The following is a 12,944-nucleotide window of genomic DNA, read 5'->3' on the forward strand; positions in this document are numbered from 1 at the left end:
AAAGAAAGAAAGAAAGAAAGAAAGAAAGAAAGAAAGAAAGAAAGAAAATATAACTAAGACACTAGCAGTATACTTTTTTATTTTATGTAAATGCTGAAAAGGAAAGGTGACATTGCCTTTCCTTCGATACTTTTTTTTTTTAACTTTATTTATTTATTTTGAGAGAAAGAGTGCAAGCAGGGGAAGGGCAGAGAGAAGGGAGAGAGAATCCCAAGCAGGCTTGGCACTGTCAGCACAGAGACTAATGCGGGGCTCGAACTCATGAACTGTGAGATCATGACCTGAGCCAAAATCAAGAGCCATTCACTTAACTGATAGAGCCACCCAGGCATCCCTCCTTTGATACTCTTATAAAGAACTCAGTGAAGGGCACCTGGGTAGCTCCACTGTTGAGTCTTGATTTTGGCTCAGGTCATGATCCCAGGGTAGTGGAACTGAGCTCCTCAAAAGGCTTTACACCCAGCATGGTGCCTGCTTAAGATTCTCTCTCCCTCTGCCCCTTTCCTGCTCACTCTCTCTCTAAAATAAAAAAAAAGTAAATTAAGTTAAATTAAAAAAAAAAAAAAAAGGATTCAGTGAAATTAAAATGCACATCCAAGTTCTCTAAACAATCCAATTATCAACAAACAGCACTATGAATTATTTTTTTAAACTTCTTTTTTGCTACAGCTTACAAAAGGTACCATTTCTCTGAAATAAATTTTCTATTTGCCCTCACTTAATTGGGTAAGGAAATCAATTAGCCAATATATACTGTAAATGAATAATTAACAGGAATGTATGTCTGTCTCTGTATGTATGATAGAAGGAGGTAAGAAAATAGGGGCACCTGGCTGGCTCAGGTGATAGAGAATGAGACTCTGGATCTCAGGGTCATGGGTTCAAGCCCCATGATGGTTGCGGAGCCTACTTAAAAAATGGTAAATAAATAAACAAACAAACAAATAAATATGAAAGAGGTAAGAAAATAACAAGAGGGTAAGAAGCCATCTGCATGTTCAATGCACTACCTATCAAGATTCCACTGGCATTTTTGATTAAAGTAGGAAAAACACTCCTAAAATTTATATGCAACCACAAGACCCTGAATATCCAAAGAAATCAATGCAGGAGGCATTGTACTTCCTGATTTCAAGCTATCCTATAAAGCTATAGTAATCAAAACAGTATTGTACTGACATAAAAACTGACAAATAGATCAATGGAACAGAATTGAGAGCCCAGAAATAAATCCAAACATATAAGGTCAACTAATATTTGACAAAGGAACCAAGAAAATTCAATGGACAAAAAACAGTCTTTTCAGGAAATGCTGCTGGAATAACTGGATTGAAAAAACAAACAAACAAAAAAAGCCAAGGGGTAGGGGCTCCTGGGTGGCTCAGTCGGTTAAGTGTCTGACTTTGGTTCAGGTCACGATCTCAGTTTGTGAGTTTGAGCCCCACGTTGGGCTGTGTGCTGACAGCTCAGAGCCTGGAGCCTGCTTCAGAGTCTGTGTCTCCCTCTTTCTGCTCCTCCCCCACTTACTCTCTGTCTCGCTCCAAAATAAATAAATACTAAAAAAACATAAACAAAAGACAAGAGGTGCCTGGGTGGCTCAGTGGGTTAAGGGTCCAACTCTTGATTTTGGCTCAGGTCATGATCTCATAGTTCAGGAGATGAAGCCCCATGTTGGGCTCTGCGCTGACAGCACGGACCCTGCTTGGGGTTCTCTCTCTCTCTCTCTCTCTCTCTCTCTCTCTCTCTCTCTCTGCTCCTCCCCCACTCTCTCTCAAAATTAACTTACTAATTTAAAATTTTTTTAAAGACAAGAAATTTGAGTAGAACCACAGAGTAGGATTTTTTAACTTTTGACACTCAATTATCCTATTGGTCTTTCATACTAACTTTATAAAAAGTAAAATTGACTGTTCTTTGTTAAAAGCCCTGATTTCTTTCCATGTCTGCCAGCAATGATATTTTTGTAGCCCTGATACACACCTGAAGGAGATGACCCACTCCCATTAAGTTCTCAAGGTTCCAACTCTGCAGCAGTGGCCCGCAGGGGTTTTAGCAAAGCCTTGTTCGTTTCTCTGCTTCAAGTGTTCTGCTCGTATTCTCTCCTAAAAGGATCCTTTCTACTTCCCTATATATTTTTTAAATAATTTCGTATATTTAAATGGTAACAACGCTTCAAGCACCACTTCCTTTCACAGAAGCTCTGGTCAAACACTGATCTTGCTTTCCTGACCAAAGTTGTTATCTCTTTTTGCCGTTACCATATACAATGGCATTTATTTTTTACACTTCAATTTTTATGCCCATCTTGATTCTATCTAGAAAGATGTTGAGGCAGCCTACAAAAAAAAATAATAAAAGCAACCAATACTATAACTGATCCATTAACATAGAATAAAAAATACAATGTCATTAAAGGAAATTGTGCAAAAAGCTTAGTTCTGAGGTTTCTAGCATCAAAAGCATATAAGTAAACAATGAATTATGAAAGGCATTTGATTCTACTCAACTTGGCACTTTACTCTTTATAACCTTATGCTTTCCATTTGTCTCATATATAATAATATATTTGCTAAATATATAACTTTTATCCATTATTCATGGTATTTGTTTTTATTAAATTGCTTTTTGCCTTGTATTTGTGCAGTCTCAGAATTTTTAGAACCAAGATTAAAAACTTAAACATGGCAAGAATTATGTCTTCTTGAGATGCATTTAGACATTTATCAAATATTTTTCTTACTGTGAGAATAATGATGGCAGCAAACAAGATAAATGGTTTATGCACAGAAAAAAGTATAAAGGAATATAAACCTAAACCTAAAGGAATAACAGTATCATCTCTCAGGATTGAGATGATAAATAGGACCCTTCACTTCATTCTTTTACTGAGGTTTTTTTAAAGTTTTTTTTGGTTATTGTTTGTTTTTGTAAGTAGGCTCCATGCCCAGCACAGAGCCCAGTGTGGGGCTTGAACTCACAGCCCTGAGACCAAGACCTGAGCTGAGATGAAGAGTCAGACACTTAACTGATTGAGCCACCCAGGCACCCCTATTTTACTAAGTTTTTAAAAATAAAAACATGTGTATTACTTATATAACCTGAAAAAGTAAAGATTTTTTTAAAGATTACTCCAATCAAAGGTTTAATGTTAAGCAGCCCAGAAAAAGTCCTAAGAAGCTGGCTCAATTTAGTATATGTGCTGCCGAAGCGAGCACAGAAGCTGGCTCAATTTAAATCAGCTACTCAGGCTAGCTTTCAGGATGGGGGGCAGAGGAAAATAATCAGAATCTTGCTTAACAAAGAAATATCAGTATCTTTCATTGAGAATCAGACATTGCTAAGGAAAGAGACTATAGTGAAGGAATTTCCAAAAATAAATTCTAAGATGCTGTCACATTATGAAAGTGTTTTTTAAATATAATTCAATCATTTTTAGGTTTTGAGGAAGATAATAATAAGGACATGGTTTGTAGCCTAATAGTCATCATCTAGAGGTGGATGTGAGATAGGTGTAATAAAAGCTAAAATACCATACAGAGGATGATAATTGTTCTAGAAGAAATAAATGCCATTAAAAGGTTAGAGACTGAGGTTTCACTGTGTGATACATACACACGCATATCTGAAGAAAATCCAGTGACTCACCAAATAGTTCATGTATAAATATCTACAAAAAGACCATATGGAGCCAGACTGTGAAAGCTCTCAGCCCCGGCTAACGAAATTCCAAACTATAGCCAAACAGAAGCATTAAAGATTTTTGAGCAGGAATGTAACATAAGTGGCATATTAGAACATTAGGAATATCAATCTGAAAGTGATATACTTGGTTCATATGGTTAGAGAGAGAAAGAAAGACAGAGATAGTAGTTAAGTAATAATAGCAACCAAAGGATTTAAATAGACGTTTCTCCAAAAAAGATATACAAATGGCCATTTAGCACATGAAAAGATGTTCGACATCGTTAACCACCAGAGAAATGTAAATCAAACCCACAATGACATACCACTTCACACCCACTAGGATGTCTGTAATCAAAAAGACAACACGCACTGTCAAGGATGTGGACAAATTGGAACCCTCCTACATGACTGATGGGAATACAAATAGTGTGAATGCTTTGAAAAACAATTTGGAGAGGCACATGGGGGGCTTAGTCGGTTAATCATCTGACTCTTGACTTAGGCTCAGGTCATAATTTGTGGTTTGTGAGTTCAAACTCATATCAGGCTCTGTACTGGCAGTGCAGAGCCTGCTTGGAGTTCTCCATCTCCCTCTCTCTCTGCCCCTACCCTGCTCACCATCTCCCTCTCCCTCTCTCTCTCAAAAATAAACATTTAAAAAAATGAAAAATAAAAAAATTTAAAAAATGAAAAGCAATTTGGAATTCCTCACAAAGTGAAACATATATATGACCAGTGACTCCACTCCTAGGTAGGTACTCAAGAGAAGTGAAAACACACAGCCAAAAGTAGAAACAACTCAAACATACATCAACTGATAAAAGGATAAAGAAAATGTGGCATGTTCATGCCTGCAATATTATCTGGCAATAAAATGAAATACTAATGCATGCTATAATAAGAATGAACCTTGAAAACATGCCAAGTAGAAAAAGTCAGAAACAAAAAGCCATACACATTTTAGGATCCCATTTATATGAGATATCCAGAATAGAAAAACCTACAGACAGGAAGTAGATTAGTGATTGCCCAGGGTTGATGGTGGCTGGGGGACATGGAAAGTCTTCTACTAATGGGTAGAGGTTTTCTAAAACTGACAGTGTTGACAACTGTACAACACTGCGAATATACTAACAATCATTGACCTCTTAATGGGTAAACTGTATGTGAATTATCTCTCAAGGCTGTTAATGTAATACAAAACAAAAAACAATAGCAACTGCCCCAGACACCAATGTTTAATGGGAGAGGGGAAAAAAACCCTACAGAATACTCAAGAATATCCTGAAATAAAAATGTAATTTTTAAATATCTAACCATCTGTTCATTCATTCATTAGGCAAATATTAATTCAAATAGCACCTGATATATAATAGCCACTGAAGATTTTCTTCTCTAAAGATTATTTTTTGGGGTGCTTGGGTGGCTCAGTAGCGAAGCATCTGACTTGGGCTCAGGTCACGATCTCACAGTTTGGGAGTTCAAGTCCACATCAGGTAAGCTAGAGCTCCACTTCAGGTGAGTACAAGCCCCGTGTAAGAGGAGCTCAAGCCCCACTTTGGGTGAGTCCCGCTTCTCTCTCTCTCTCTCTCCCTACCTCCTTCTCTCTCTCTCTCTCCGCCCCTTATGGGATTCTCACTCTCTCTGCCCTTTACTCACTTGCACCCTCTCTCTCTCTCCCTCAAAAAAAAAAAAAAAAAAGAAAAAAAAAAAGGATTATATTTTTTATCTTAGGAAGAAAAAAAAAGTATATTAGTAGATCTGTTTAAGACTTACCAGTGATCTGAAGCTGTGATTTCATGGTCAGGCTACCCATTGAACCCAGCTGCGATCCACTGCCAGACATACCACCAACAGGACGGCAAACCTGAACATGGCAAAGGACACACTGTAAACATCAAAAAGTCCCATTAAAAAAAATATGTATGGTGCTAACCAGGCCATTTTCATATCTCACTGAAGACTGCACAATAACAGTGGCCTTGATATTGCTAAATTAAATTTTCAATTCTAGTATTCATCTTGCCTAACCTGTCAGCAAAATTACATGGCTAATCATTCTATCTTCCACGGTTTACTTTCTTTCCTTGGGCTCCCAAGGAACATTCTCTAGGTTTAAGTCCTACCTCACTGATTGTTCTTAGGCTCCTTTGACAATCTCTTCTGTTTTCTCCCCTCTTAATGTTGGGAGTATCCTAGGGTTCAGTTCCCTCTTACCTCTCTGTACACATTTCCTCAAAGATATCATTCAGTGTTGTGACTTTAAATGTCATCTATATACCAATGAGTCCCAACTTTGTATTTCTATCCCAGACTTCATTCCTAAACTCTGAACAACTTTACTTGGGGGTATGTGAAAAACCCCCCAAACTTAACAAATCAAACTGAACTCCTGATTTTCCCTGTAAATTATCTCAGTTGGTAACAACTCCATCCTTTCAGACGCTCAGGCTAAAAACCTTGAAGTCATCCTGCCTTTCTTTTTTTATTTTCCTTCCTATCTGCCAGCAAATTCTGTTGTCTCCATTTGCAAAGTATGTCCAGAATCCAACCATTTCTCACCACCTCTACCATCAATCTGTTCAGAGCCACCTTTTTTTCCCCCTGGATTAGGTCTCCCTGTTTCTAGCTGTGTCTGGCTTCAGTGCCTATTCTGAACACAATCAGGATGACTTTTAAAGTTTTCAAAATCCTGCAAAAGCTTCCCATTTTACTCAGGGTAAAAGCTTAGATCCATACCATGACCTTAAAAGACTATATAAGATGCATGCTCCCAACTTCCTGATCTTATCTCCTTCTATTCTCCTAATCTACTCAAGTACCTACCTCCCTGTTATACATCAAATATGCCAGCACATTCTAGCACTAGGACTTTCGTTTTACTTGTTCTCTTGACAATATTACAGTCTGCTCCAATTCCCTGGTCATTTTTTTTTTCTTCTACAGAATATATCACCTCTGACACACTAAGTAATTCACTTGGTAATTATGTTTATTGTTTTTTTTCATATCCAAGTGGATTTTTTTTAACATTTATTTATTATTGAGAGACAGAGCATGAGCATGAGCATGAGCATGGGAGGGGCAGAGAGAGAGGGAGACACAGAATCCAAAGCAGGCTCCAAGTTCTGAGCTGTCAGCACAGAGCTCGACGTGGGGCTCGAACTCACAAACCACAAGATCATGACCCGAGCTGAAGCTGAACGTTCAACCGACTGAGCCACCCAGGCGCCCCATATTTATTGTTTTGAATCTCTAGGCTAGAATATAAACTCCATGTGAGCAGGGATCTTTGTTTTGTTCACTGATGAAAGCCAGAAGCCCAAAAATAGTGCCTGACACATAGCAAACACTTAAATATCTGTTTGATGAAATGAATTAAAAAATGGCTTTTGAGGGGCACCTGGGTGGCTCAGTCGGGTGAGCAGTCCACCTCTTAATTTCGGCTCAGGTCATGATCTCAATTCCATGAGTCTGAGCCCTGCACTGGGCTCTGTGCTGACAGCGATGAGCCTGCTTGGGATCCTCTCTCTCCCTCTTTCACTCTCTGCCCCACCCCTGCTCACAGTCTTCTCTCTCAAAATAAATTTAACAACAACAACAAAGACTTCGAACTACACTAAATGATTAAGTCTCACATATCTTCTTCAGTCTCCAATCATGGAAAAGGTAACCCCATGTGGAAACAGCATGATTAATATAACAAAGATGTTTTAACAAAGTCAGAACATTTGGGCTCAATTCCTGTCTATGACACTTATATGACACTACTTAAGTTATATAACCTCTCTAGGTCCCAGTTTTCTATCAGAAAAATGAGTATAACACCACGTCTACCTCACAGAGTTGTTGCAAAGATGATTATGTGTATTTAAAAAATGCTCTGTAAATGTTCTTTATCATTAATAGTGTTTAAATATCTTTACAATAAAAATCTGTTCTTAGGCTTTTGGGGACTGGATAACAATACTAGAAATATTTCAACTGGGTCAAGGTAAAGATTAAAGTGAAATGAAATTTACTTAGCACTTATTTACCAAGTACTATGTAAGAGCCATAATATACAGTAAGACAAAATATCTTGATACTGTATTGTCTTAAATGTTCATACAATTTTAGACTTCCATTAAAATTTTTAAATATCAGGGGCACCTGAGTGGCTCACTCAGTTGAGCATCCAACTCTTGATTTCGGCTCAAGTCACGATCCCAGGGTTGTGGGGTCAAGCCCCACGTCGGGCTCCACATTGAGCATGGAGCCTGCTTGGGATTCTCTCTCTCTCCCTCTGCCCCTCTCCCCTGCTCACGGAATTTTTTAAATTTAGTATCAAACAATTCTGGTATCTTCTCAAATCTGCCAAAATGAAATGGAACAATAATTCCCACTGAGACCAACTCTACAAAATCTAATGTTTTATTCCCTGACTTATGAAAACATTCAAAGCTAAAATTTTGGTCTTCACTATAGAAACTAGCTCATTCTCTGTGGCCTGGTATGTGTATGTGTGCGGGTGAGTGAGTGTGTGCGTCAGTGTGTGCATTTTTCCCCCTTCATCTTCTTTATTTAAATTGCCCACTTCAGATGTTTTATAACCTACAATTTATTAAAAGAGACCTTTTATTTTAAACAGGGAAGGCATACACCATAAATAATGTCATTAGTAGTCACCCAAAATATAAAAGAAATGAATTATAACACAAAAGCCTTAACACTGTTTTGTACAGGATATTCTGGTTCAAAGTGCTTGTTATACAAAGGGCCTTCCAAAGACATCATTACCACATTCTGTATAGTTATTACCTTCTCCTCAACACCCAAAAGACTGTATGCAACAGTACTATGACATCAAGACAAGTAAATCAAGAGACAGCAAGCGAAGTCTAATATCCCGTGCTGATCTTATTATGCATGATAAAGTACTATTCTAGCTGCTGATCTATATCAACAATTTATTGCTGGAAAAATAACCTTTTTAATAGTATAGTGTACATTATTTATTCTAAATTAGCATTAATTACAAAGTTACAAAGTAAATAAATTGAAGATCTCTACAGAAATAAAATATATTTTAAAATTCAAATTAACTTCATATAGAAAAGACTAATGAGAGTACAGATTAAACACATTTTTAGGAACAGTGATTCTCTCCAGATAAATACAGATAATCACTGTGGTAGAATGAGTTGCTCTGCAAAAACATGCTGGTAATTGTAATAATGCATGTACTTACATATATTACTTTTATATATCTCTAAATACTTTAAATTCTTAAGAAGAATAAAAAATTACCGTTACGTATAATAGTAAAAAAAGAAAAACTAAAGAAACCACGTAAGTATCAATTGGTAAGCAGTTAAATAAGTAACATTCATAGCATAGAACAGAATACAATGCAGACATTAAAACAAGTAACTTACTAATGACCAAAATGAAATGATTCTAAGAACATTTAAGTTATAAAATATATACATTATGATGTCATTTTTGCAAACAAAAGTAAACTATCTATTCCTATAGATACATATAAATAAATGCAGGAAAAAGTACACATCTGACACTGGTCACAGTGGTTAACTTTGTGGAGGAGAGGAGTATATATAGTAAAGAAGGTGGTCATGGGGAACTTTGGTTTTATATGTATTGTTTGAGGTTTTTAAAAGAAAACATTTGGGGCGCCTGGGTGGCGCAGTCGGTTAAGCGTCCGACTTCAACCAGGTCACGATCTCGCGGTCTGTGAGTTCGAGCCCCGCATCAGGCTCTGGGCTGATGGCTCAGAGCCTGGAGCCTGTTTCCGATTCTGTGTCTCCCTCTCTCTCTGCCCCTCCCCCGTTCATGCTCTGTCTCTCTCTGTCCCAAAAATAAATAAACGTTGAAAAAAAAAAAAAAGAAAAAGAAAACATTTATCATTGATGATTTGTACAAGTTAAAAAACAGGCAAGAGGGGCACCTGGGTGGCTTGGCTGGTTGAGCATCTGACTCTTGGTTTTGGCTCAGGTCATGATCTCACAGTTCATGGGTTTGAGCCCTGCATCAGGCTCTGCGCTAACAGTGTGGAGCTGCTTGGGATAATGTCTCTCTCTCTCTCTCTCTCTCTCTGTGTCTCTCTTTCTCTCTCCCTCTCTCCCTCCCTCCCCTGCTCATATGTGCTCTCTAAATAAATACATAAATAAATAAACAAAATAAAAAACAGGCAAGAGAGACTAGATATAATAGATAACCTATACTTCCAGTCCCATGTTTTCTCCTGAGCTCCACACTTTTCATCTTGACCATTACTTACAACTGCCTACCTACACAGTTAAAATGACTAAATTAAAACTCTCTATACCTGGACACACTCATCTTGGCCTCAACAGCACCACCATCCACCCAGTTGCTCAAGCCAAACATACAGGCATGATCTTTCCCTCAACAAGTTCTAATGATTCTACCTGTAAAACATACCCTACTATATAGCCACATTACTCCTTCTCTTCTTAACCATCCTAGTCTAAGCTACAAACAGCCATCCCTTCCCTGACAACAAATTACTAGAAGTCATTAAACTGGTCTCCCTGCTTCTGTGCTTGCTACTGGCTCCTTCTCCCTCCCATCATCCTCCACACAGCAACTGGAGTCCTCTTTGAAAAATAAAAATTAGATCATACTCTACTCTGCTTAAATACTCAATAACCTCCTATCTCAGTTAAAATAGAATCCAAACTCCTTACCCTGGCTTATAGATGCCCCAAGTCCATACTACCCATGCTAACTCTCTGACTTTACCTCTTATCATTCTTCCCTTCACCCACTGCAAATCTAGCTTGCTTTCTATTTCTCAAATACACTATTTCATCCTAGCCTTACAGCTTTTGTACTAACTGTTCCCTCTGCTAAGAATGCTTTTTTCTGTATCTTTATATAGCTAACATGTTCTTGTAGTCAGGCCTCAGTTAAATATCACCTCCTCAGAGATCTGTCCAGACTTACCCAATCTGAAGTTAACCATCCTATTACTTTCTATGACATCACTGAAAAATTTCTGATTTGTTTATTGACTCTAAAGTCCACAAAAGTAGGCACTTTATCCACCTTGTTAATCAGTGCAAGGAATACACTGGAAGTTTTTTATTGTTTTTTTTAAGTCTACAATTTCAACTGTCAAAATACCTAATATCAAAAAGACAAGTGGGGTGCCTAGGTGGCTCAGCCGTTGAGCATCCAGATTCTTCATATCAGCTCAGGTCTTGAGCTCACAGTTCCTAGGATCAAGCCCCACATTAGGCTCTGCACTGACAGCGTGAGCCTGCTTGGGATTCTCTTTCTCCCTCTCTGCCCCTTTCCTATACACATATGCTTTCCCTCTCTCTCAAACATTTTTTAAAAAGCCAAGAAATAACAAGTATTGGCAAGGATGTGGAGAAAAGGGAACCTTTGTGCATTGTTAATGAGAATATAAATTGGTGCAGCCACTGTGGAAGACAGTATGGAGGTTCCTCAAAATATTAAAAATAGAAATATCATATGATCCAGTAATTCCACCACTGAGTATTTCCCCAAGAAAACTGAGAATATTAACTTGAAAATATATATGCACCTTATGTTTATTGCAGCATTTACAACAGATAAAATATGGAAACAACCTAAATGCCCACCGGTAGATGAATGGATAAAGATGTGGTATATAAAAATACAATGGAGTATTAGCCATAAAAAAAAAAAAAAAAAGATCTTGTCATTTATAACAGCATGGATGGTCCTACAGGGTATTATGCTAAGCGAAATAAATCAGACAGAGAAAGACAAATACCATATGATTTCATTTATACGTAATCTAAAACACAAAACAAATGAACAAAGTGTAACAGACCAATATATACAGAGAACAAACTGGTGATTGCCAAAAGGGAGGGGTAAAGAGGTAAAATGGGAGAAGAGAAGTGGGAGACTTCCAGATATGGAATGAATAAGTCATGGGGATGAAAGGTACAGCACAGGGAACACAGTCAATGGTAATTTAATAGTGATGTATGGTGACAGATGGCAACTACACTTGTGGTGTGCATAACATAGTATGTAGAGCTGTCAAATCTCTATGTTGTTTACCTGAAACAAATGTAACATTGTGTGTCAACTACATTTCAATTGAAAAAAAAATAAATAAATAAAAGCCGGGGGGGGGGGGAGGGCCAGCTTCCTCATTTGGAAAAACATGCAATTCTTTTTTTTTTTTTAACATTTATTCTTTTTTTTTTTAATTTTTTTTAACATTTATTTATTTTTGAGACAGAGAGAGACAGAGCATGAACGGGGGAGGGGCAGAGAGAGAGGGAGACACAGAATCGGAAGTAGGCTCCAGGCTCTGAGCCATCAGCCCAGAGCCCGACGCGGGGCTCGAACTCACGGACCGCGAGATCGTGACCTGAGCCAAAGTCGGATGCTCAACCGACTGAGCCACCCAGGTGCCCCAATATTTATTCATTTTTGAGAGTGAGAGAGACAGAGCATGAGTGGGGGAAGGGCAAAGAGAGAGGGAAACACAGAATCTGAAGCAGGCTCCAGGCTCCAAGCTGTCAGCACAGGGCCCAACGCGGGGCTTGAACTCACGGACTGTGAGCTCATGTCCTGAGCCGCAGTTGGATGTTCAACCGAGCCACCTAGGCGCCCCTAAGCATGCAATTCTTGATCTCAGGGTTGTGAGTTTGAGCTTCACGTTGGGTGTAGGAATTACTTAAAAATAAAACCTTTTTTAAAAAATTAATAAAATGTTTAAAAAATTAAAAATAGATACACAAATAAAATTCAGGGAGGCCTGGCTGGCTCAGTTGGTAGAACATGCTTTAGCAGTCAGTAGGCATTTGGGGATTGTAAGCTCAAGCCCCACAATTTATATTCACATCCACTCTTTGTGTTGTACAGTTCTATGGATTTTGACAAATGCATAATGCCACGGGTCCACGTTTAGTTTCACACAGAATAATCTCACCATCCAAGCTTTACCTATCCATTCCTCCGTCCACACTGAGAACCCCCTGATGACCACTGATCTTTTTATCTGTAGTTTTTCTCTCCTCCAGAATGTCAGGTAGGTGGAATCATACAATTTGAGGCCTTTTCAGATTGGCTTCTTTCATTTAGCAATACTATTAAGGTTCTTCCATACTTTTTCATGGCTTGACAGCTTTTTTTTTTTTTTTTTTAAAGCTTATTTATTTACTGAGAGAGAGTGCATGCAAGCTGAGGTGGGGTGGGGGGAGGGGGGTGGGAGGAGAATCCCAAGC

General features: G+C 38.2%; 1 protein-coding gene across 4 annotated transcripts in view; it reads right to left on the minus strand.

Annotated features, from left to right (window-relative positions):
* ITCH (itchy E3 ubiquitin protein ligase) overlaps nt 1-12,944 on the minus strand; it is a 145,245-nt gene that overhangs the window by 94,613 nt on the left and 37,688 nt on the right. For 2 of the 4 annotated variants that reach the window (XM_040447278.1, XM_040447280.1), the window contains one exon: nt 5,461-5,551. In XM_040447278.1, coding sequence (XP_040303212.1) covers nt 5,461-5,530 — 70 coding nt within the window. In that variant the 5' untranslated portion in view covers nt 5,531-5,551. Of the gene's footprint in view, nt 1-5,460; nt 5,573-12,944 lie in introns of those variants that run through there. The other 2 variants (XM_040447279.1, XM_040447282.1) reach the window with 1 other exon arrangement.

Source organism: Herpailurus yagouaroundi, unplaced genomic scaffold (genome assembly GCF_014898765.1).
Source record: "Herpailurus yagouaroundi ecotype Mexico unplaced genomic scaffold, PumYag 196, whole genome shotgun sequence".
Lineage (NCBI taxonomy): Eukaryota > Metazoa > Chordata > Mammalia > Carnivora > Felidae > Herpailurus > Herpailurus yagouaroundi.